This window comes from Equus przewalskii, chromosome 21 (genome assembly GCF_037783145.1).
Source record: "Equus przewalskii isolate Varuska chromosome 21, EquPr2, whole genome shotgun sequence".
Classification (NCBI taxonomy): Eukaryota; Metazoa; Chordata; class Mammalia; order Perissodactyla; family Equidae; genus Equus; species Equus przewalskii.
In genome coordinates this window covers 18,229,387-18,256,104 of record NC_091851.1, presented here as the reverse complement: position 1 = coordinate 18,256,104, position 26,718 = coordinate 18,229,387, and the positions used below count along the sequence as shown (strand labels likewise).

General features: G+C 46.4%; 1 protein-coding gene across 1 annotated transcript in view; it reads right to left on the bottom strand.

The window, feature by feature from the left end:
• Positions 1-1,809: 1,809 nt before the first annotated feature.
• The window catches only part of RASSF2 (Ras association domain family member 2), a 43,110-nt gene continuing 18,201 nt past the window's right edge, over positions 1,810-26,718 (bottom strand). The window contains exons 2-11 of the mRNA XM_008519790.2: positions 19,150-19,240; positions 17,013-17,088; positions 14,856-15,007; positions 12,364-12,452; positions 10,984-11,144; positions 10,089-10,190; positions 9,142-9,193; positions 8,516-8,637; positions 7,159-7,256; positions 1,810-5,809 (exon numbers count right to left, since the gene is read on the bottom strand). Of these exons, the coding sequence (XP_008518012.1) occupies positions 5,740-5,809; positions 7,159-7,256; positions 8,516-8,637; positions 9,142-9,193; positions 10,089-10,190; positions 10,984-11,144; positions 12,364-12,452; positions 14,856-15,007; positions 17,013-17,088; positions 19,150-19,208 (981 nt within the window). The 5' untranslated portion in view covers positions 19,209-19,240 and the 3' untranslated portion in view covers positions 1,810-5,739. The remainder of the gene's footprint in view (positions 5,810-7,158; positions 7,257-8,515; positions 8,638-9,141; positions 9,194-10,088; positions 10,191-10,983; positions 11,145-12,363; positions 12,453-14,855; positions 15,008-17,012; positions 17,089-19,149; positions 19,241-26,718) is intronic.

Below are 26,718 nucleotides of genomic sequence, written 5' to 3'. Positions count from 1 at the left end.
AATGAAAATAGCAATGTCAATTTTACCCAAGTTCAGTTTTTCAGTAAGTTTGCCTGCATCTAAGCATTCTAGCAAAACCTATTCAAATATATTCAAAACTTCACAGTAAAGTTTTGCGCTCAGAGCAAACTCCATTCAGCAGTAACTTCATTACCTAAAATAGACAACACAAAATTATTTCATAAAATCTGTTTCTATAAAGCAAGCCAGAAACTGCCAGCTCCTTTGGCAGAAGGCTGTTGGAATTTGATGGTAATTATAGGCACTCTGAGTTCTGTAAGGCTTACTGTCTGATTGGGGGTCTGGTGGGGTCCCAACCAGACCATTTATCTTATGATTATGTGGCTTCCATCCACGTGATGTACAGTACAAAATCCTTCACCCAGTTAATGCAGCAACTTAAAAGCTCCTGCTTGGAGGCTGGCCCAGTGGTGCAGCGGTTAAGCTTGCACATTCCACTTCTCGGCGGCCTGGGGTACGCTGGTTCGGATCCCAGGTGCGGACATGGCATTGCTTGGCAAAAGCCATGCTGTGGTAGGCGTCCCACATATAAAGTAGAGGAAGATGGGCACGGATGTTAGCTCAGAGCCAGTCTTCCTCAGCAAAAAGAGAAGGCTTGGCAGTAGTTAGCTCAGGGCTAATCTTCCTCAAAAAGAAAAAAAAAGCTCCTACTTGGAGTGAAAACTCTAAATATAGGAAATCAAAACAACACTTCAAGGGAACAGTGATTTTTCCAAGCTTTTCTCTCTCTCTTTTTAAATATATATAAACATTGCTTGGAGACGTTAACAATCTTGTTTTGGTTGTTAACCTTTTCCTAGAGGCCAAATTATGTTCGCCACTATTTATGCTCCAGGGCCACGTTTCCTAGGAACAACTGTCAATCACATATCCAAATGTTACACACCAATCACATAACCCCTCTGTGTTAGTCACAGAGAAACAGAACCAGTAAGGTATGTATGTGTGAGAGAGATTTAAGGAATGGGCTCATGCAATTGTGGGGGCTAGCAAGTCCAAAATCTGTGAGGTAGGCTGGCAATCTGGAGACCCGTGGAAGAGTCTATGTTTCAGCTCAAGTTCAAAGGCAGCCTGGAGGCAGAATTCCCTCTCTCTTAGGAGTCAGTCTTTTTCTGTTAAGGCCTTCAACTGATTGGATGAAGCCCACCCACATTATGGAGGATAATCTGCTGTACTCAAAGTCTACTGATTTAAATGTTCATCTCTTCTTAAAAATACCTCCACAGCAACATCTAGACTAGTGTTTGATCAAATATCTGGATACTGTGGCCTAGCCAAGTTGACACATAAAATTAACCGTCACACTTTCCCCCACATCATAGGGTGGAACTTGAGCCCTAGTCTGAAGGTCTTAAGCTGGGCGACCCCTGTAGGGCTGCCTCCAACAGAGACCAGCCCAGGTCCCCACACTCCCCTGCAGGGTGGCTTGGCCATTTTACAGAGGAGGAAACCAAGTCCTAGAGAAAGTTTCAGCGAGTCAGTCCCAGGAGCCTAACAAGCCAGGGGTCGAGTCAGGAAAAAACTCCAGCCTCACTGAGTGGCGGTTCCCAGCTCTTTCCACCAGAACTCGTGTCTCCACCAGGGCCTGAACTTGAGACTCATACTGGGACGTTCTCATTTCACTTCCTATGTGGAACATTACAGCCAAGTCTGAGCGCGTTTAAACCATAAACCCCGGGGGTAGAAAATCAACTTATCTCCTGCCTGCGCCTTCACATTCCTATTCCCAGCCCTCCCAGAGCAGAGCTCCCCACCCAGCGCACACACACAGACCCGTCCACGGGGGACTTCTCTTTGAAAAGTGCTTTATTTTGACAGGATCTAAGTTCGGTGCATTAAAACATATCAAAATGTTACAGAAATTCACAGCTCCCTACTGAGGCCTTGTCAAATTATGTTAAGATTCCTAAACACATCAGTTTATAAGTTCAGAACCAAACATTGAACCAGGTCATGTACCATTGCTGAAAGGCAAGTGTAATTAAGAAAAGAATACTTCACAAAGTTAAAACAAGTGGGGAAACCTTTAAGAAACACTAGCAATTACACACCAGAAACCATCAACCTGGGAGACAGGTCTGCAACCTCCAGGGAAGACTCTAAGAGTAAACTCAGGCTTTCCCTTCACAGCTTGTCCACATCTTGTGCTTGGTTAAAACACAGGGGGCGCTGTAACCTCCTGTGACGGGGGAAGACCTTTCAATTGCGTCTGAAAGAAAGGATGCCATATTTGCTTTTATTTCTACCTCTCTAGGAGATCATTTCTCGTCTCATCCACTTCAGGCAAGATTGGGTAAAACCATTTGTAGATGCTCAAAAATGCACCGCTGCCTCAGGATGCTCAGGGAGATCTCTGTCTCCTACCTCAGCCCCTACATCATGACTTGGTCGCCATGAGACAGTGAAATAAATTCCCTCATTGATATAGAAGTCTTTCTCGGAGATGCATCTATGACACCGTGTTCTCAGTGTTACAGAGCTTTGAAATACATTTTTTTTTAAAGGAGCTTCTCTTTTCTTGAGTGCTTCTTGCCCTTCTGCGGCCCATGCCACCCTCCTAACTCTGAAATAATCACTCAACTCCGCAGAAAAGAATTCTTGCCAAGACGTTTTTGCATCAGAGAACAGGTTTTTTTCTTTTTTGGTCATTATATGTCAAAGTCTTATCTACACTGATGATAAAATGTCTTTATCTGGAGATGTCTAGGAGAGAGTATTGTTTTCTTTCCGGTTGGGAGGAGGGAAGGGTGAGAATATTTCTCCTTGAAGTTTCAGACCAAAACCCTGACTTCAAGTCTCATCATTTTCCCCGTGGATGGGTGGCTAACCTGAGCTCCTCCTGCCTCCACCTCAACTCCCAGTTAAAGTCGGTCCAGCCTGGAGACCAATGTGCACATTCCTCACCAACACGTCCAGGCAAGCCTGGCGCCTGGGCTTCTCAGTCCCTCCCCAAGGCACCACCCCCCGCCCTCTCAACCCCCCCCCTCCTTAACTCATCATCTTCCCACTAACCTGGTCACAGAGAATGTGACCTTGTGCTTAATTCCACCATCACTGGGGAAACAGACCCCCTTCCCAACCAGATGGACTCAGGTTTTTCCTTCATTTGATCACCTTGTAACATAAGCCCTGGAAAAAGCAAGCCAGATGTAGCTGTACTGCTTTTCACAAGTTAGGAAAAATACCCTACAAGCTGGCCTTTTGTTCTTCACACAATTTCAGGTTCATTGCACGCAATTACATAAACCCATACAAATCAGGCGAGGAGTTCAAAGCTGCCAGGCCATGTGATACCAGTGAGAAAATCCGGCTCCACATGGCGGCGAAATGTCTCTGTTTCAGCTGCTGCTATTTCAAAGAACCTTTCCAAAATTCCTGGTCGGGTTATTAGGATGTGAGAAATGATCTCTAAACAGGGTAGGCCTAAATGGAAGAGTGCGGCTTGCATTAAACGGAATGTATGGTGTCAGATACGATTTCCCCTCCCTTCCATCCCGACCCCCGTCTTTAAAAAGCCAAGTCTACCGTAGGGTCACTTTCTCAGAGAGTGATCTGGCAGACCTGACATTCTGCAACATTTCCATGTTTAACACTATCGTAGTGCTAGTGCAAATTAAAGAGAACTTTTATAAACCAGAAATAGCTGTCCAATAAAAGGTAGTGGTTAGTAATTTGCCTTGTGAAAACTGTTCTCCCTAACTCCCCAAGGAGAATTATTGGGGCCAACAAAGGCTTTGAACATTCAAAAATAAAAGTAACTGGAAGAGAAGTTTCGCAAGTCATTTTTTCAAATGCAAAACTCAGGAAGTATGCATGCATTCACGAAACTGCTCTTTCCATCTGTAACAAAGGACGCCTCTGACCCCGCCCCCGGATTTTTTCTGTGCATTTTGCGGAAGCCCACTGAGGTGTCTGATTGAGACTAAGGCCTTCCGGATTTCCAGTCCATGTCCCACGGGGCCGGTGGTGCTGTCCCCACAAAGGAGGGAGGCTTGCTTAAGAAAGCCCTGGCAAAATGCCAGGTGGCAGTGTGCCATCTTTTTGAAAGTCAACAATGAGACCACAGCTGGGAGCCATCTAAAGAGGCCATGGAGGCCACAGGGGCGGGGAGGGGGGCAGGAGGGTGCCTGGGGCAGGACCGGCTCTGCTACAAAGGTCTACTTTTTTTGCAGGCACCGATTTCCTCTCATTTCCTCAACTGCCCTGCTCTCCAAACTTTTCTTGGAGAGAAACTGGAGAAGAGATGGAGAGCTCTCATCCCAACAAGACTTAGACACCTGCTGTTAGGAGCTCCTGGTCTTGCTTGATCTCCACACATTGCTCCAAGAATCTCTGTTCCTCTTCAAACTGTTGCAGCTGCTGAGCTACCTGCCATCTCCCTGATGGGGGCCACCAGGGACAGACCGTCCCTGCCCTTTCCTCCTGTTGGGGTTTGCTCTAAAGATCACCCAGGGGGCTGCTCAGGCTGAGAGAGAAGCCCCGTCCTCCCTAGGCACCTTCACAGGGGAGCCCAAAGAACTTCCCTGAAGCCCACACTCAGTCAGTAATAGGACAAGTCCTCATTTTTGGAGTCCATCTAAACGTGAAACATGAGGGCAACTTGCAAGAATCCAGAGGTTGGAAAGAATAAAGCCTTGACTTCAAACACACAGCCTCAGCTCCAAGACCAGGCAGACCCCTTGTTGAGGTGAAAGTGGGCCGGACTCCCGGGCACCTGTCATTTCTGCAAGGAGCTTCTACATTTTCTCAAGGAGGGAAACTTCCTGGCCACCCCCACCCACCCAGAACAAGGCCAGGCCCTGGCCATGCTGGCCAGTCACCACCATGTGCAAACCAGCGAGACCTGTTTCACGAGACCTTTCCTTCAACTCAAGAAGGTCCCAAAGAGTTGGGATCTGCAGCTGGGCGTGCTGAGAGAAACATCAGGCTCCCCTCTGTGTCCTAGAGGTGGCCACGGAGGCGAGGATGGAGGCAGAATCCGTTCTCTACAGGCATCCACACAGCTCATCATGTATGTCTTTGTTACTTAAAACAATCAAAGTTTCCAGTGTAAAAACCTGTGGGTTTATTGCATCTACCCCAGTGCTGGTTTCTCTCTCTTTCCTGGGACCTGCCCCAAGGCCATGGGGCTGTTATTTTGTTAATTTCCAAGGATCTTACAATCCTGATTCTTCTAGGCATACAGGGAGAATCTCTACTAACATATACATACTCTGAAAGGTGAGCTTGCTGAGGTCCCTTCCCCTTCTAAATGTGGGGAGACACGTGTGGCTGCTCCCTGGCACTTGAGGGGAGGAATCTTTTCTTCAGCTTAAACCCTTCAGACCAGTGACCCCCTTGATTTTCCTGCCCACAAGCAGCACATCTGCCAGCCTCATGGCACTTGTGCTGGTTGCTTGGAATTTAACTACCAAAATACCAGGTAGGCACGTAGATGTGTACCATGTGTGCATGTGCGCACAAACACACATTTTGGGGTCCTCCTTATAAACAAAAATCAAAAGTCCTTGTGAGGGAAAGAAAGGAGTGCAAGGATCCAAGGTTGGGGAGTTGTCTGCTGACTTCTCCATCTCGCTCCAGGCAGCAAACGGCGGCTTGTGGGGAGCTGGAGAGGTTTATATTTAAACGTTTCCGTGGAAGGAAGGCGCCCACCTTACTGTGGATCTTCTCATGTCAACGGTGGCCCCTGTGGTGTCTGGATCCCCTCCTTCTTGTGGCTCAGATTGTTGCTGGGGTCTCGGCTATCTCCTCCAGCCTCTGCCGAATCATTAGCCGGAGCACGGTGTACCTGGGGACAGAAACAGCTGCGATGGAGAGGAGAGAACAACACACACCTCCTCTCGATCCCCCTCTGCCACTCTGTAGCTGTATGGGCTGACTGTCCTGTCCCTTTGCTTCTAGGATTGGCCCACCCTTTAGCCACTTTGTTGCTTGTGTTCATTTCCACAACAGGATGAGAGAGACTGAAGAGGTTACCTCCAAAGTGGATTCTTTTACAGTCGTGTGTCGCTTAACGACGGGGAAACGTTCTGAGAAATGCACCATTAGGCGATTTCATCATCGTGCAAACATCGTGGAGTGTACTTACACAAACCTAGATGGCACAGCCTACTACACACCTAGGCTCTATGGTACTAATCTTATGGGACCACCGTCATATATACGGTCTGTCATTGACCGAAACATCCTTGCGTGGTACATGACTGTACTATAGTTACAGAGTCTGGCAAAAGAAGGATAAGAAGGTGAAATAACAACCACCACCATAATAAGGGTTCCATTAATTGAGTGCTTACTATGCCCAAGGCACTATGCATAGTACTTTATAGGCACAGTAGCATGTAATCACCTAGGCTGGACCACAAGAAATTGCCATTATTTGATCATTCTAGGGTGGCCTACAAACATGGCAACTTCATATGGCTCAACCTAATATTAGCAGCAGCATTTTGCAGAAGAGCCCATAGCAACCACCAAGCGTGGGGGTCCAAGGCTTGTGGCTGAGTGCAGTTTTCCCATCCTTCTCTGAGTATGGCAATGCAGCCACTAGAGTGGGCACCACTGTGCAGGGCTAATGGGGACATTCCCTATGTTCAGGGCTTTGCACTGCACAGAAAAAGCTACTATTAAAGTCTGGAACAACATAGTGTTGGTTTTATTCTCTACTGGCAAAAATTAATCAATTGTTCTGTCATACCCACGAAATGCAGACAACTTTATGACTAAATATGGCAAAGAAATCATAACATCTTCCCCAGAGAGAAGCTTTACCAGACTTTTCAACTCAAATGTAACTTCCAGAAGAGAAATGTTAAAAAGGGAGGCAGGGCGTGAGGAAGGATTTCAGAGGCAGGTGGCTCTGACTACCGTCCACTACTAGGACAACGTTCCTGAAATCACCGGGATGTTTTTATGCCCCGCCCCCATCAAAATGAAAAGCTGACACGAGAGGAAGAGACCAACACACTGAAGTTTTGTGTTCCCATCTGAGATGCAGATTTGTCAGCCCCCTGAATAAGGTCCGTAAGACCCAGGCCCCGGCAGCAGCTCAGCACAGTCCCTGCAAGGCACCTGAAGAGAGAGCCCCTCTCTGAGGCCCCAGAGAAGCCCGGCCAGCCAGCCCGGGGCCACGCTTACTTGCGCATCAGCTTCTTTACTTCCCGATCTTCCTCCTCTTGGAGCTTCTGGATGAAGCTTTTAAGGACAGGCATCTCGAACTTTATATACTGGGCCACCTGGGGAGGAAGAGGTAAGTGTGGGTGCTGGCCCCCTCCCAGCATTATTCCAATTCCTTTTGGCGCCTCTCTCACGTCAGGCACAAGGCCTTGGGAAATCTATTTCTGCACTAATCCAAGATTTCCTTAAAGACAGGAGCTAAGCCTCATTCTTCTCAAGGCTGGTATAGAATCTGCGATGAAGATCACTTCATTTACATGACACATAGCTCATAACTTCTCGTTTTTCACCCCATGTATCCAATTCATGACAAGGTGATGTCAATCACGGAAAAGTACTTTCTCTTGATTCCATGATGCAGAGAAAGCTCTAAACCCACGATATTTAATAAACCTCTCTGTTCTCCCCTAAGAGAATGTAAGGAGCAGCCATGACTCAGAATGATGATTTGTGTTTCAAGTGTCAAACAGGCATCCATGTGAACTTGCTCCTGAGAGGCTGTTGGGGTGGGGGTGGGGGCTCCCAGGTGAGCTGAAGTTAAACAATCGCTCCTCCTCCCACACCAGAGTCCCCACCCTACTCCATTACCTTCTCCATGGGAGAAGTATATTTCTCCACCCTATCCATGTTGGGCTTGGCTGTGTGACTTGCTTTGGCCAATGGAATGTGTGTGGACATGACATACACCAAATCCGAACGGAGGCTTCAAATGAGCTTACATGGTTTGGCCTGGTTTCTTGCACTCCAGCCATGTGCCATGAGAAGCATACCCTGGGTAGCCAGTGGCCCTCCAGACTGGGTCTCTAACTGAGACATGCACCGTAGACCTGAACTCAACTCACAGCCTAGAGCAGAGCCCCTGCTATCAGCCTGCAGAATCCCGAACAGAAAAGTCAGCGTTTGCTGTTGCAAGCCGCTAAGACTTGGGGATGTTTGTTCCTGTAGCAAAAGCTAACTAATACATAAGATCAGGTCCAATCACTGCTAACGTCTTGAAGTTGTTGAGACAGTTTGCAGGAACTTCTCAGCCCTCTTACAGTAGCCTGGAAAGGCTCGAGATGTCTGCTTCTTCTATGGAAATCCCTTTGTGCCCGAACACTCCTCCACCAACTCCCACAGGGCACACCCCTAACTCAAGCCTCTGTGTTCATTCTCCTGGCCTGTGGCCATTACTGCCTCAAGAAAACCTTGTATTGAGGAATGGCAGCCAAATGGGCTGTGGTCTTTGGCCAAAAAGTCCAACTATACCCCAGGTGCAGGTAACCCAAACAAATCCCCACCCTCCTGAGGACAGACCATCCGATCGTAAGGGACTCACATCATAGGTGACTTCCTCCACCTGGTCCTTCTCCATGAGGAACACTTTGGACACCTGTTCACATGGGCCTTGAAGGATCCGGGCAATCAGTGGGTAATCAGTGTTCTTCAGCTTCTGTTTCTCTGGAACCACACACAGCCAGGAGCAGCCCTGAGTCTGGCCTGAGGCCTTTCTCACCATAAGCAGTGGTCAACTCAGGGGCTCAAATGGCCCAGGCACCTTAGGAGATGCGGCCATACAGTCAGGAGACTGATTTGTAATGAATAATTCAACAGGTGTTGTTCAAAGCCACCACTCCCTCTCCCTCCCCCCTCTCCCCAACAATACCACCACGCCTCAAATTCTTGGAAGAGGCTGCATTGGAGGACTTGATGTTTTTTGTCTCTCGAGAAAATCTAGTTCCTTTTTTAACAGGCAGTTCTGTTTTAGTGTTTGTTTGCCGACCACGTACGGCATTCCCCAGTGAACCCATCCAGCGAGCCCACCAGCCTTGGAGGCAAACAACACTTGCAAGTTTCCAAAACCCAAACAACAAGCGAATGAGGCAGAGGTTGTTTGGTGTTTTTTTAACTTGCTATTTTGAGTTAATTAAAAGTTTTAAAGTACACTGTGTTCTTCAGACTTACCACCGCTGGTATGGACCACGTACAAAGCAAACTCCTCTGCCGAATTCTCGATCTGAATCAGGAGCAAAAGATACTTGCTGAATAGGATCATGTATTTACACATCCTAACTCTGAGGCTCTCCCCCTTCTTCAACACTGCCAAGCTAAAGTTCTCAGAACTCAGAAGCGATGAGGAGCCGGGGGAGCAGGTAACTTTATCAATAATTATAGACAATAAGAGCTAACGGTTATTGCAACCCAGCAAGCACAGTTCTTCACACTCTTCATGTTTTAATTCATCTAATACTCGCAACAACCCATAACGGGGTCCCGTCACCCTCAGGTTACGGATGAGGAAGCAGAAGCACAGGGAGCTTAAGTAATTTGCCCAACTCATCCAACCAGCAGGTGATGGACAAGGATTCAAACCGAGAGCCTGTGCCCTCAGGCCACTGGGAGACACTGGCTTCCATCAAAAATAAGAATACCCAGTGTCCAAAAGACTTAAGAGGGGATTGTGGAAAACATACAGAGTAACAGGACTTCAAAAACACTCATGCACTATAATTCGCACATCTGTTGAAGGTTCTTTTTTCAAAGTAGGTCCCCCGACAGTGTTCTGGAAGTCAATCTGTGCACAGAGCCCCAAACCAGCCATCAGGCCTGGGGTCCTTCTAGGGCCCACAAAGCACCTGAGGGCTGTGGCTCTCAGGACTCAGTGGCACCAGGATCCCCTGCAGGCCTTAGTGCACACGTTCCCTGGCCTCACCTCCCAGCTCCTGATTCGGTGGGTCTGATTCAGAGCTGGGGCCTGAGACCTTGCTTTTCTAACAAGCTCCCAGGGGATGCTGATGCCGAGGGGTTTAAGAATCCAAGCCCTCTGCCCAGTGTCCCCCTCCCCACGCACTCTCCATGGCCCTGAGGCGCACGTGCCGCCCATCGGAGATCAGCCAGAGGAGCGAACTTGCCTTAAATTTGTTGAGCAGCAGCTTCAGGACCTGTGGAGTGGTCATGGTGCTGTTGATGCGGACGTTGGTGACCGAGCCATAGGCTGGCGTGAACACTGATGTCTGTCAATAGAGGGGTCCAGATCAGGGTGAGAGTGGGGATCAGGACGAGGCACTACAACCCAGGTGTGCTGCCCCTGTTACCTGGGGTAAAGAGCACAGGGACAATGGCCCTCAAGCTCCCTGAGAGCTCCCTGACACCTGGCAAGCATCAGGCTCTGATGCCAACAAAAAGCCCTGGGCTTTGGGTAACTCTGGCATTGGAGGGGTCTGAGCTCAGCAAGCAACAGGGTTAGGGAGGGGACAGGACCAGAAGAGGGAGGCCTTCTCTCCAAACACACCATGCACAGACCCCTCCACGGTGGCTTCAACATGCGAAGGTCTGAGCACTCTCCCACGATGCACTTGCTTCAGGCGCCAGATTGGAACCGAGCAGCAGGAGGGAGGGAGGGTCAGCTGGCTTGGGGTAGGGTGGGTGGTATACCAATGTCCCCCAGTCTGAGCCTTGTTGCTCTGCTTTGGGGCAGCCCTGAGCTCATAGAAAAGTCAGACCACACAGCTGCCAGGAAGCACAGGGTGCAGGAAGAGGGTAACACATGGATCTGCCAGGGCAGGGGGGAGTTGCTGATGGGGACTGTTTGTGGGGTCATCTCACCCACTACCTAAGGGGGTTCCTGATCTGGGGTCCCTCATCCCTCCTGGAGCCAGCAGAACCTGCAGCCCACCCAGGAGCCAAAGACTGAATGGCAAACACTTGGCTTCCCAGGTGTCTGTAGCCCTGAGGTGGCAGCTCCCCCAGAAGGGTCCTTGCCCACCTTGGGGCTGCCCCTGCTTCCTGCGACCTTGTCCCCTCTACCTTGTGGTTGTAGAAATGGCCATTGATGGAGAAGCGGTGGCGTCTGATTCGCCGCTGATCGCTGGAGGTCCTCACGTTGCCACGGCGACGCACCCCAACATCACTGCGTGTGCGCATCAGCTGTGGGGTGTCTTCCTGCACGGGCTTCAGGCCCCTGGAGTCTGAGAGGGAAGGGGGGTGAGCTCTGTCTGCCTGGGCCCAGGATGTGGCAGTCTGCACACACACGGCCAAATGCTACAGCACCCACCACCTCCCAAAAATATATTTTGTAAAAACTGTGTTTCCCTTTGAGGGGAAAACAATGCATAATTTACTGAGAAGTAATACAGTGATGAGTTCAGAGCACAGACTTCAGAGCCAGACTCCCAGTTTCCAACGCCAGCTCTGCCACTGCCATATGTCACTCACCTCTCTGTGCCTCAGTTTCCTTTTCTATAAAATGGCCCTAATAATAGCATCCACCTCACAGGATTGTTGGGAAGGTTTAAATGGGTTAATTCACATAAAGGGCTTAGAATAGTGCCTGGCACAGGATAAGCATGATAGAAGGACTTGCAAGATACTGCAAACTGACAATATCTATCAAAATTACAAATGCACATAGCCTCAGACCCAAAAATTCCACTTGAGAGAACCCTACAGACACTGACAAATGTGTGGAATGACACATGTGCAAGGGCACTGATGGCAACCTTGTTTATCACAGCAAAAGACTGGAAATGACTTAAATATCTACCAAGAGGGAGTGATTAAATTATCACGTTTCCATACCATAGAACACTGCAGAGATGTAAAGAATGTGGAAGGTCCTTATAGATTTGTATGGAACAATCCTCAAGACAAAGTAATAGAAACAGGGATATGCAAAATGCTACTACTTATACAAAAAAGAGGGAGAAAAGAAATGACACCCATGGGGCTGGCCCCGTAGCCAAGCGGTTAAGTCCGCACGCTCTGCTGCGATGGCCCAAGGTTTCGCTGGTTCGGATCCTGGGCGCAGACACGGCACCACTCATTAGGCCACGCTGACGCGGCGTCCCACATGCCACAACTAGAAAGACCCACAACTAAAATGTACAACTATGTACTGGGGGTATTTGGGGAGAAAAAGCAGAAAAAGAAAAGAAATGACACCCAGAAAGGTCTGTTGGTGTGCGTTTGCAAAGACTATCTTAGGAAGGACACCTTCAGGTTGCTTCCAGGGAGAGAAACTCGAGGGTAGGTGGATGAGATGGGAGACTTAATTCTTTTTAATACTTAACCTTGAACCGTGTGAATTTTATTTATTCAAAAAGTAAGTAACAGTGTACATCATCTACCACATCAGTCTTCACACAGTCGGTCCCAACCTGGAGGAGGCTCCTCCCACCACGCAGGTACCTGTGGGGCTCGTCCCCTGGTCACTCTCCTGCGGGGCGTCCACCTCTGAGATCTGAATGTCGGGCATGTTGAGGGGCTTCAGGGTGGGGCTGGACAGAGGGCAGAGAACAAAAGGAAGACTGGTTCAGCCTCTGAACGGGAGATTCCCTCATCCCCCCTCCCCGACTTCTGCAGGGGAAGCACTTGGCCTGTGCTAGGCTGGGGACCAGCACCCACGAGGAGATGAAGGATGTGGGCAGGCTGTGCCAAGTGTCCCATGAAGGTAGCCCAGCCCTGGGCTGAGCACTGGGTGGGGAGGGGGCGTTTTACAAAGAGAAGATGCTCCTTTCCAGCTTCTGCAGCAACACAAGCACCTGATTCACGGAGGCCAGGATGGAGAACGCCAAAGAACAAAACCTGTGTGTTGCCTGCACTGTTTCTAAGCACTTGTGGGTTCTAGAGCTTATCTGGAAAACCCTAATAATGGCCATTTATTTCTGAGGACAAGATACCAACTCAGATCCACTTCTGTTGGGGGAATAACTCAGAAATTCCTTCTGGCATCTAAAAGGAATGGAAAGTAATAGGTTGGCTGCTACGGGGCTCAGGGCAGCTTTGGAAGTGGCACTGGCAACAGTGTTGTCAGGGTGGCAGGGACGGAGTGCTCAGCCAAGCTGGAGAAAAGGCCACAAGCAAGCAGCCTGAGCTGAGCCCTGGTGTAGCCGTGATCACTGGCAAATAACACCTCAAAGCCGAAAAAGACAAAGGAAGTAGCTCAGAGAATCCCACCCCAAATTAACAGAGGATTTGGCGAGAAAGGAGAACCATATTTAACCAATTAGGACCATCCCATAGTGAGAAGAGTGTGGGATCCTGGGACCCAGTAGAGATGGGACTAATGGTCCAGGAATGATAGTTTCAGGGAATGACAATTAAAATCGAAAATCTGAAAGAACTTCCTGTTTAGTATGACTTGTGGACTTCTGAGCCCCAGAGCAGAACTGCTCAGAGCCTCTCGGGAATGGTGAACACATGGCGCCCACAGTGGCCACTGCCCACTCCCTTGTCCAAAGCTTTCTCTCTTGCTGAAGCAGAAGTTGGTCTCAGCATCCTTCTTAACACAGTGGTCCAGGAATTCACTTCGTTGTAGCAGGCATCTGGGGTAACATTTATCATTCCTGAAAACTCTCTGAAAGTATTTGCAGGCTTCAAGAACCAACCAAGACCAGCTTGATGCCACAGGGAAGGGAAAAAAAAAAGCATGCAGAATGAAGGACCCCTTAGCAAACCCAGCCAAAGGCCACACGGTCAAATGGAATTTTAAAAATCATCTCACTTAAGGAACAGATTGTAACACAGTCTGGGGTCGGGGTGGGGTGTGGAAAGGGTTCAGCCCATTGGAAATCAAATACAGTGGAAGTGCTGAAAGCAGAACAGAGTGTGAAACCAGCAAAGTTAGACAAAACCAAAGAACCTTGACTGGCCATCCCGGCGTCCGATGGGATGGGCAAAGACTCTGCTCCTTAAATTCCCCTGGAAAGAAACCAGATCAGCTCCAGGGTTTGGCCACATTGTAGGGTTCTCTCAACTTTAGAGAAAGATAGATTTGGCCGTGGAGTTTAACAAAACGTTCAATGTGGCCAACAGAGAGGGCTAGTTCTTGTCTAAAACAGAAAAAACATCACTGTGGTTTTGGCTGAGAGGTTGGCACCCTCCACCCACGCTCTGGCCCAAGGGCTGTCAACATCAGCAAGTTTCAGGATGGAACAAGACTGGTCACTTGATCCTCAAAAGCGAAGTCCAGAAAGACAGTAAAGAGGGCGTGCCTTTCTAGAGGCATTCGACTACTCATTTGGCAGTGGAGGGAGGGGAGGAACAGGCTCGGTCTTCATAGGCCTTTGCTGGGGACATGGAGGATGGGACCTCCCAGCCTACTGACCATCACGCCACCACCCAGCTCCAGGCGTGACCTGAAAGAGCAGACCCCTAGCTGACCGCGCTTGGCTGCTCCACAGGGCCTGACATTCCTTTGCTTCTTCCAGGTCCCCCCAAAACGTGGAGAACTTTGGTCAGAAGGTCTGAGCCCTACATGTCTCTGGAGGAGGGTCATTCTATGAGGAGTGGTCCCTGTGGGGAGGATGCTGGGCAGCGGACATCTGTCAGGAATGTGCAGGCTGAGCCCGGCCACTAGCAGTATCCCCCAGAGACCTGGAAATTCTCCACGACAAAGGACGTGCTGCTCACCCACGCCCTGGTGCTTCCCCTCTCTGACTCAGCACCTCCCCTCCTCCCTCTGACTCTCCCTCAGTGATTGTGGTGACAGGCATGGAGGCCCAGTCACACCAACGTCTTCCCCCTTCTCCCCATCCCAAGCCCAGAGCAGGTGGGCAGTGGAGGTGCTGGGATGGGAGCCAGGGTCAAGGCTTGCTGGAAGGTGGCATTTACCTGCCTGAGAACACACAGAACCCCCAGACACCCCCGCTTCACCCCCAGTCCCATCTCTTCTCACTCACCCCTGAGCCCCCAAGTTACAGCCGGAGTGCCAGGAGGAAGAGGATGGAGGGGGACGAATGCGCTCGTTGTCATCCTGCATCTGCAGACGAATGGGCCGGCGCAGGCCCCAGGAGATGTTCAGCAGTCCCTCCACGATGAACTCGTCTTCTTCCTGCCCACAGAGCGATCAGCAGGGTGAGCCAGAAAAGCCCCGCAGAAGCCAGCACCACAGTGGGGGACAACTGACAGCATCCTTGATGTGTCCTAGCTGGGCGCAGCCAAGTTATAGTCACACCCCAGCTCCAAGACACACCCACTGTAAACTACCCCTGAGGCCGTGAAGCTGACCTCATAGGTCAGCACAAAAGTTGCCTCAAAATTCAAATATACATGTGCAAATTATAAAAACTTTTTCTTGTTTTTATGCTAATGACTTTAAAGAAAGAAGAATACATCTCTTAAAGTAAGTGAGACTGGCCTTGCTACAGAAGCAAGAGCTAAATTCTTGAGTTAGCTACCTTCCCTCCCCGACCATGGAAAGCCATGTGTCTTTAGCTATCACATACATTTAGCAATCTGACCTGCTGGGTGGAGGAAGGTTAAAGTAACATTTCCCCAAGTTTATTCTACAGAATACTGGCTCCTCCAGCAGATCAATTGTTACCTAAGGGGTGTCAGTGATAATGAGTTGGGAGACGATGTGCTAATCAGATTTCTTAACAGCGGAACTTTCCAGAGCCTATAATTAGCTCATGTGTTACATTATGACTCTCCAAGAGGTGAATAAATCCCGCAAGAATTCCAAATTTATATTCAAGGGTTGTTGACTGATAAGGAGTTAAACGTGAAACCCTTCTAAGGTCATTTCCATGTTTTATCCCAAAGAAATGGATCTCATTTATGACCATAAAATCCTTTAATCATTGAGCATTCTGACAATTTATTCTATAGGACACACTCCAGAAACGCTGTTTAAGGACCAAAATCTCACTAATGGCCCAGCCACTAATTGGGGGAAGCTTTGAAGACAATACCTAAAAGAATCAGGCGTTCTTTCCCAAGTCTCAGAAAAACCTTTCTGAAGCCATGTTTTATGGGCAGGGGCCACAGACGTCAGACTGAGCCCCATGGATGAAGATGACACCTGTCCGATGAACAGCTAACTTCTGGGAGGATCCTGGGGCCCAGGGTCGAGGGGGAGGGGAATAAGAGAAGGCAGGAGAGGGCTGGAACAACTTCAGTGCTCTCGGGGTTCTCGGGGAGAAAGGCTTTATTTAAGCACAGGCTGCACACGTGGCCCTTTAGCTAGCCAAGGCTGGCACCATTACTGTACATCACATGACTGTAGGGCAGAATTTAACCCCAAGGGGGACTCTGCCTAAGTGGACTGGTTTGAGGGACCCAGAAAAGGCCACTGTGTCCCACAGACTGTCCCCAACCAGCCTGCCTTAGTAGCTGAAATTCTACCATCTCATATCTATTTCTGTGGATTAAATCGCCATGGCTTGATAACCTGAAAATGTGTTTAGAAGGGCATTACGCATACCTTCTTATCAGTCAAGAACACTGGAGTATAAGTTACTCTACAGGCTCCTATATAACTCACCATCTATCTGATAAGAGGCTTTACAGAAATGGATACAGGATGAGTAAGCTTAGATTCAGGATGGGGGCTGGGGAAAGACAGATGGATAGCAAAGGGCATTCCAAGAAGGCACCTTAGGAAGACTGCTGCAGCTGTGGGGGAGGACCAAGAGTTACTACCCAGAGCTTATGTGACTTTCTTGGGTTGCTGCAGCAACAGGACATGGGCCCAGGTGTGTAAACAGAGGACTGGGAAAGCTTCCTGAATTACCCAAGAAGAGGAAGCCTGCTGGAGAGCCATCGGAGAGGGGCATTTCACGAAAGCCTCTCTGGGGAGGAGCCCCACTGAGGCTGGTGCTGGCCCAGCCACACCCCCACAGGAATGTCTCCAGGACAGAAAAGCTCATCCCTTTAGAACAAAATTGGACCTGGGGTCTCCTTCCAAGAACTCCAGCGACTCCCACTGACATCCCAAATGAGCGGCCCCGACTGTGGAGGCAGGGCAGGGACCCTCAGGCCAGGGCACAGGGAGACAAAGACGGGGCTGGCCCAGCGGGGAAGGGGCTCACAAGCCTTCCCTGGGCACTCCTTACCTCGCGGTGTCGGAGCTGCAAATTCTGGCCTTCATAGTACAAGTTGTACGTCTTCAGATGCAGGAGAAGTTCATTCCTCAGGGGAAAAATACAAGAGGTGTGACAGTCGCAGCTGGAGCCACTTGTAATACAGTTGCTCCCGTTTTCTCACCTCTAACCTGGCCTCAGTCACCCTAGTCTGGGTGTTTGTCCACACACGCGTACACACACACGCACACTCACACACACATATACACACACACAGAGTTCTTCCACCATCTTCCCCCAAGATCAAGATTAAGAGTAAAGACCATCTAGAACAGACTGAATGTGAGGCGCACTCCAGGAACCAAGGAGGGCTTGGCCTGCCGGTGCGGGCTCACAGCTCTGCCCACACTCCCCAAACCCAAGCTAAACACGCAGGCCTTCACAGGTCACCGATTCAGGGAGGCAAATACACTTCCAAGCCCACACACAGGGTTTCTCCGGCCTCTCCTCCCTCACGCACGCTGTGAGTTAGGAGACAACCATCACTACAGATCTTCATGAGACTCAGAAACTTCCAGGCTTTTCAGAAAGTTAAAAGGGATAGGTCTGGGCCCCACCGACATGCTTCATAGACATCACCTTATCATGTGTTTGAAAACACAAACTCCATGACAGCGGAATGCATGAATAAAGGGAGCTACAGTTACACAATGGAGCATTATATAGTGATGAGAATATGAGTGAGCTACACACAATGGGGATGAATCTCACAGATATTATGTTGAGTAAAATAAGCCAGACACAAAAGAGCACATACTGTATGACCCATTTATATAAAGTTTGAAATGGATGCTGAATTCAGAATAGTGGTTCACCTTGGGGAGCAGTGACTAGAAATGGGCACAAGGGGGCTTGTGGGCCCTGGCAATATTCTATTCTAGGTGCCTTGATCTTTTTATTCTATTCTAGGAACTTTTAGTTTATTAAAAAAAAAACTTTTTTTTTTTAACTTACAAATGCCCTTCTGAAGCCCCCTTAGCCGCTAACTACTGGTTTCTGGGTGACCCGCCTGGCAGCACAGCTCTACTGGACACGGAAGAGCGCGGACTCCACCCTCAGGTTGAATCAGGGTGAGCCCTCGTCAAACCTCAGAACAGTCTAGTCAAATTTTACCTAAAGTGCATGAGGCTCGAGGAGGCTGCTGTGCACTTTTGCCTGTTCTCAGGCGCGAGGGAACGGAGTTGGGTCCCCCTAAATGCAGCCCTTCAATGGAGAGATCTGGGGCGATGCCAGAGGTCAAACTGCCTGGAAATTCCAAGAAGTTCCTGACAAGTTAAATCTAGATAAACTGGAATAATTCTACATAAGCCGAAATGAATTTACGAAAAAACGTGACTCCAAATAACCTGAAACAAAAGCTGTTTGGTACACAGATCTGAAACTAGGATTTAAAGTTACTGGTCAGGAGAAGTCCCTGGGGAACTCCTTCAGTGAAGAGCTAAGAATGATGCATATCTCAGACAACCGTGGGTCCGTATATGGCCACGTGTGTCTGAAGGACTTGAAACAATTTGGTCTCAGATAAGTTAAACATTTAGCTAAGATACAGAGCATCCAGCACGTACAAATCCCTGTGCTGGATATAAAAATACATCCTCAAACTTATAGTTCAAGAAAGCCCATTTTAGCTCAGCCTCTGTCACATTGGCAAAAACTCCGAGTTCACGAGATTTTAGCATATATAAAGTAATGAAACCATCTCTTTCTATTCAGGAAGCACCTGTGCCCATTTTAGCCAGAACCCCAGCAGCACGGGGACACAACCAAGCCAGAACTCCCTGCCGGGGACACCACAGACAGGACAGTGAGCAGCCATCATTAACTCTTCCTCCTGGAAGCCCTCTAGGACACCATCTCTTTTGAGCCCCCAAAGGTGCCTTGTCTTGAGGCCCCCCTTTACTTCACTCTCTATGGCCAGGCTCCAGGAGCATGTATTTATCTATAGCAGTATCCTTGCTGATGCTCTCATTGGTCCCCACTCGGCTGCTCAGCTCCTTCTCATGCACAAGAGCCCCAGCTCTCTCATGTGCAGAGGAGGCACCTCGGCCAGTGGCTTCCATCCACATGGGACTGGCCACTGGCGACACAACATTACAGCAAAATATCTTACTTGGAAATGTATTTATCTTGTCCACATGGGACTAGGGAAGTTTGGTGACTGTAGTCCATTCTTCCTTTCTCTTTTCATCAGAAGGAGAGACCTATATTGGAAAGGAGAAGACAGAGGTTAAGGTCAGGTTGTGTCCTTAGGAACTCAGCAGAACTCGGGCCAGAGGATGAGGGGGACATGGCTCTCTGTCCCCATCCCAAATCCACAGCTGGGGCAACCCACTGCTGACCCAGGGCTAGTGAGATGCCACAGTGCTAGCTGCTGCCTCTGCTTGCCACAGCCTCTGAGGAAAAAACACTCAAAGGAAAGATGACCGTCCCTGGACAGCCCCAGAACAAATGCCCCAGGCGCAAAGAATGTTGACACCCAAGTTGGTTCCAAGGATGACAGAGAGTCTTCCCTAAAGAGACCTCCACAACACAGAATAGAGATCCGTCTGACAGGGAAGGCTCAGATTCTACTGAGGTATGCTAAGGATTGGTAAACCCCCAAAATGCCCAAATACAGCTGGGCGCAATAAATCACAGCATATGTGCCTATGATCGCCATTAAAATACGATAATGTGAGAGACATTTAATACACGTAAGCATAAAACATGCATATATATACATTTATATGAATGAATATATACATATTTCAGGGTTTCTCAACCTCAGCACCACTGACATTTGGGGCTGGACCATTCTTTGTGGTGGGGGCTGTCCTATGCACTGGAGGACGTTCAGCAGCATCCATGGCCTCTACCCACTAGATGCTAGCAGCACCGCTCCAGTCATAACAAAAATGTCTGCAGATAATACTAGTGGTTGAGAGCCCCTGGTGTGTGTGTGTGTGTATATATATATATATATATATGTAAATGAACGGCAGGCCAGCTCTCTCTGGGTAATGACATTAGCAGCATTTTTTTTTCAAACATTTTATCATGAGAATTTTCTAACATAAAGTTGAAGAAATATGACAATATATAGCCAGGTATCCATGGCTATTCTACCATTAACATTTACTATCCTTACTTCATCACATATCTATCCATCTATACATCCCTTTATCCGTTCAACAATCCATCTTTTTTTTTTTTTGCTGGGAAAGATTCATCCTGAGCTAACATCTATTGCCAATCTTCCTCTTTTTGCTTGAGGAAGATTGTCACCGGGCTAACATCTGTGCCAATCCTCCTCCATTTTGTATGTGGGACAGCACGGCTTGATGAGTGGTGTGCAGGTCTGCACCTGTGATCTAAACCTACGAACCCTGGGCCATTGAAGTAGAGCATGCAAACTTAACCACCATGTCACCAGGCTGGCCCCAATCTTTTCCTTTCTTTTTAAAATTTTCCTCCCCAAAGCCCCAGTACATAGTTATATATTCTAGTCATAAGTCCTTCTACTTCCATGTGAGCTGGCACCATGGCATGGTTACTGACAGACAAGTGGTGTGGTTCTGTGCCTGGGAACCGAACCTGGGCTGTTAAAATGGAGCACACCAAACTTTAATGAATAGGCCATCAGGGCTGGCCCAATCCATCTTATTTTTGATGCATTTCAAAGTAAATTACACATAAAACAAGTCTTAGAAAATTTAAGAAGATTGAAATCATACCAAGTACCTTTTCTGACCACAGTGGTATGAAACTAGAATTCAACAGCAGGAGAAAAACTGAAAAATTCACAAATACGTGGAAATTAAATAATACATTCCTGAACAACTAATCAGTCAAAGACGAAATCAAAAGGGAAATCAAAAAATATCTTGAAACAAACAAAAATGGAAACACCCATATCAAAACTTATGGGATGCAGCAAAAGCAGTTCTAAGAGGGACGTTTATAGCAATAAACACCTACATTAAGAAAAAAGAAAGATTGCCAATAACCTAATTTGCTAAAATTTCCTAAAATCAAAGAACTAGCAAAAGAAGAACAACTGAGCTGAAAATTAGCAAAAGGAAGGAAATAATAAAGAATAGAGCAGAAATACATGAAACAGAGACCAGGAAAACAATAGAAGAGATCAACAAAACTAAGAGATGGTTTTTTGAAAAGATAAACAAAATTGACAAACCTTTAGCTAGATGAAGAAAAAAAGAGAAAAGCCTCAAATAAATAAAATCAGAAACAAAGAGGAAATATTACAACTGATACCACAGAAATACAAAGGATCCTAAGAGACTACTATGAACAATTATATGTCAACAAATTGGATAACCTAGAAGAAATGAATAAGTTCCTAGAAACATACAACCTACCAAGACTGGATCATGCAGAAATAGAAAATCTGAACAGACCAATAATGAGCAAGCAGATTGAATCAGTAATCAAAAACCTCCCAGGGGGGCCAGCTCTGTGGCCGAGTTGGTTAAGTTCGCACACTCCGCTGTGGTGGCCCAGGGTTCAGATCCTGGGCACAGACATAGTACCGCTCATCAGGCCACGTTGAGGCGGCATCCCACATCCCACAGCTAGAAGGACGTGCAACTAGGATATACAACTGTGTACAAGGGGGGTTGGGGGAGATAAAGCAGAAAAAAAAAAAAAAAGATTGGCAACAGTTGTTAGCCCAGGTGACAATCTTTGGAAAAAAAAAAGAAAAAAACCTCCCAGGGGCCAGTCCTGTAGCTGAGTGGTTAAGTTTGTGTGTTTCACTTCGGTGGCCCAGGGTTCGCCAGTTCAGATCCTGGGTGCGGACCTACACACCACTCATCAAGCCATGCTGTGGCAGCATCCCACATAGAAGAACTAGAAGGACTTACAACTAGAATATACAACTGTGTACTGAGGCTTTGGGAAGGAAAAAAAAGAGTAAGATTGGCAACAGATGTTAGCTCAGAGCCAATCTTCCTTACAAAAAAAATCCACAAAAAAACAAACAAAAAATCCCCACCTCCCAACAAAGAAAAGCCCAGGACCAAATGGTTTCACTGGTGAATTGTACCGACCATTTAAAGAAGAATTAATCTCAATCTTTCTCAAACTCTTCCAAAAAAACTAAAGAGGAAGAAATACTCCCAGACTCATTTTAAGAGTCCAGCATTAGCCTGATGCTAAAGCCAGACAAGAAAAGAAAACTATAGGCCAATATACCTGTTGAATGTAAATGCACAAATTCTCAACAAAATACTAGCAAACCAAACTCAACAGCACATTGAAAGGCTCATACAACATGATCAGGTGGGATTTACCCCTGGGATGGAAGGATGGTTCAACATACGCAAATCAATTAAGGTGATACATCACATTAATAGGATGAATGATAAAAATCACGTCTCAATAGAAACAGAAAAGGCATTTGACAAAATTCAACATTCCTTTATGATAAAAATCCAACAAATTAGATATAGAAGAAATGTACCTCAATATAATAATGGCCAGATATGACAAGCCCACAGCTAACATCATACTCAATGGTGAAAAACTGAAAGCTTTTCCTCTTAGGTCAGGAACAAGACAAATGTGCCCACTCTCAACACTCCTATTCAGTATCGTACTGGAAGTCCTAGCCAGAGCAATCAGGCAAGAAAAATGAATAAAATGCATCCAAATCAGAAAGGAAGAAGTAAAATTGTCTCTGTTTGCAGATGATATGATCTTATACACAGAAAATCCTAAAAATTCCACCAAAAAGCTGTTAGAATTATCAATGAATTCAGTAGAGTTGCAGCATACAAAATCAACACACAAAAACCAGTTGTGTTTCTATACACTAACAACAAACTATCTAATTTTTTAAAATCCCATTTACAATAGCATCAAAAACAATAAAATTCTTAAGAATAAATTTAACCAAGGAGGTGAAAGATCTGTACACTAAAAATTATAAGATATTGATGGAAGAAACTGAAGAAAACACAAATAAATGGAAAGCTATCCCATGTTCACAGATTAGAAGAATACCATTAAAATGGCCATACTACCCAAAGCCATCTCTAGATTCAATACAATCCCTATCAAATTTCTAACAGCACTTTTCACAGAAATAAAAAATAAATCCTATGGGGCTAGCCCTGTGGCCGAGTGGTTAAGTTCACGTGCTCTGTTTCGGCGGCCCAGGGTTCAGATCCTGGGCACGGACAGGGCACTGCTCAGCAGGCCACATTGAGGCAGCGTCCACCACGCCACAACTAAAGGACCCACAACTAAAATATACAACTATGTACTGGGGGGGATATGGGGAGAAAAAAGCAGGAAAAAAAAAAAAAGAAAATTGGCAACAGTTGTTAGCTCAGGTGCCAATCTAAGAAAAAAAATAATAAAAAATAAATCCTAAAATTCATATGGAACCACAAAAGACCTCAAATAGCCAAAGCAATCCTGAGAAAGAAGAACAAAGCTGGAAGCATCACACTTCCTGATTTCAAACTATACTACAAAGCTATAGTCATCAAAACAGTATGGTTTGGGCACATAGACCAAAGAAATAGAAGTAAGAGCCCAGAAAAAAAAAACCCACATACACGCTCGACTAATTTTTGACAAGAGAGTCAAGAATACTCAATGGGGAAAGGATAGTCTCTTCAATAAATGTTGGGAAAACTGGAAACTCACAAGCAAAAGAATGAAATTGGACCCCTATCTTACACCACTCACAAAAATTAACTTGAAATGGATTAGACTTAAATGTAAGGCCTGAACTGTAAAAATTCTAGAAGAAAGCAGAGGAGAAGCTCTTTGACATTGGTCTTAGCAACAATTTTTTTCACATGACACCAAAAGCACAAGCAACAAAAGCATAAATAAGTAAATGAGATCACATCAAACTAAAAAGCTTCTGCACAGCAAAGGAAATAATCAGTAAAACGAAAAGGCAACCTATGGAATGGGGGAAAATATCTGCAAACCATATATCTGGTAAAGGGTTAATATCCAAAATATGTAAGGAACTCATACAACTCAATAGCAAAAACAAATCATCTGATTACAGAATAGGCAGGGGATCTGAACAGACATTTTTCCAAAGACATAAAAATGACCAACAAGTATATAAAAAGATGCTCAATATCACTAATCATCAGGGAAATGCAAACCAAAACCACAATGAAATATCGCCTCGCACTTGTTAGAATGGCTATTATCAAAAAGATATGAGACAACAAGCACTGGCAAGGATGTAGAGGGAAAGGGAACCCTCGTACACCGTCGGTGGGAATCCGAATTGGTGCAGCCACCATGGAGAACAGTCTGGAGGTTTCTCAAGAAATTTAAAATAGAACTACCATATGATCCAGCAGTTCCACTTCTGGCTATATATCCAAAGGAAACAAAATAACTATCTCGAAGAGACTTATGCACCCCATGTTCACAGCAGCACTATTCACAACAGCCAAGACATGGAAATAACCTAAGTGTCCATCGACAGATGAATGGATAAAGAAGATGTGTGGGGGTGTGTGTGTATATGTGTGTGTGTTTGCGTACACACAATGGAATACTACTCAGTCACAAAAAAGAAGGAAATCCTGCCATTTGTAACAATATGGATGGGCCTTGAAGGCATAGTGCTAAATGAAGTAAATGAGACAGAGAAAGGCGAGTACTGTATGACCTCACTTATATGTGGAAGCTAAAAAAGCTGAACTCATAGAAACAGAGACTAGAATGGTGGTTGCCAAGGGCTAGGGGTGGAGGAAATGGAGAGACGTTGGTCAAAGGGTACAAACTTCCAGCTATAACATGAATAAGTTCTGGGGAATCTAATGTACAGCATGACAACTATACTGTATATTACAGGTGAAAGTTGCAAAGAAAGTAAACGTTAAGTGTTCTCATCACACATAAAAAAATGGTAATTAGGTGAGGTGAGGGAAGTGTTTAACCTTATTGTGGTAATCATCTCACAATATATAGTATCCAATTATCACATTGTACACCTTAAACTTACTCAATGTTATATGTCAATTATATCTCAATACAGTAACTAAGTAACTGACTTTCTAGCAAAATAGTAAATTACAGGCATCAGTCACTTTCCCCTATACTTCAGCATCCATATCAATTGAATTCAACATTTTTTACAATAGCAGTCATTTTTTAAAATTTTCCCTTTGACCTTTCTGTAGTTTTCTGGACTACTGATAACTATACAACATACATAATTGGAGCAAAAAGGGTTAGACAGTAGGACAGTTGGGTAGTAAGCGAGGAGCTGGAGGCATGCATGAAAAGGAGCATCTGTGGGAGAAAGGCAGCCACGCCCAAGACAAACAGAAGCCCTTTCCTGCCTCACCCAACTGCCAGGAGCTTTGAGTGGTCACAGGGGACTGGGGACTCAGAGGCAGATAAAGGGGCCCATTACCCACCCACCAGATGCTGACCTCTCTATTCCCCAAGTCTGGGCAGAAACTAGGATCAAAGGAGAGGGTGAGAATCAGTGTGGGGAAGGCCAGGTACTCACGAGCAATATGGGATGATGTATGTGCTCATTCAACTGCTGATGAAGGAGACAGAGAAACGGGTCCTAACAGAGGCCCGAGCAGAGAGATGAGGCCTGTGGTAAGCAGAATAATAGCCCCCGAAAGGTGGAGTGATAATCCGGGCTTATCTGGGTTGGTCCAATATAATCACAAGAGTCCTTCAAAGTGAATCAATAGAGTGAAAAGGCAACCCATGGAATAGGAGAAAATATTTGCAAATCATATTATCTGATAAAATGTTAATATCCAGAATATATAAAGAACTCCTATAACTCAACAACAAAAAACAGTCTGATTAAAATACGGGCAAAGGACTTGAATAAACATTTCTCTGAAGAAGACATACAAATAGCCAGTAAGTATATGAAAAGACGCTCAACATCACTAATCATTAGGGAAACAGAAATCAGAACCACAATGAGATATCATCTCACACCTATTGGGATGGCTACTATCAAACACACATAAAATAACAAGGTTTGGTGAGGACGTGGAGAAACTGGAGCCCTTGTGCACTGTTGGTGGGAATGTAAAATGGTGCAGCCACTGTGGAAAACAATATGGAGGTTCCTCAAAAAATTAAAAATAGAATTACCATATGATCCAGCAATTCCACTTCTGGGCATATGCCCCCAAAAATTGAAAGCATGATCTTGAAGAGATATTTGTACACTCATGTTCATAGCAGCATTAGTCACCATAACCAAAAAGCGTAAGCCACTCAAGTGTCCATCAGTGGATGAACCGAGTAACAACGTGTGGTACATACATACAATGGAATATTATTCAGCCTTTGAAAGGAAGGAAATTCTGACACACGCTACAACATGGAGGAACCATCTGGACACTATGCTAAGTGAAATAAGCCAGTCACAAAAAGTGAAATACCATATGATTCCACTTATATGAGGTACTTAGACTAGTGAAATTCATAGATAGAAAGTGGAATGGTGGTTGTCAGGGGCTGGGGGGAGAAGGGAATTGGGAGTTATTCTTTAATGGTTACAGAGTTTCCGTCTTGCAAGATGAAAAGAGTTCTGTGGATGGATGGTGGTGACAGCAGCACAACACTGTGCATGTACTCAATGCCGCTGAACTGCACACTTCAAAATGGTTAAGATGGTAAATTTTCCGTGTATTTTACCCCAGTGTTTTGTTTT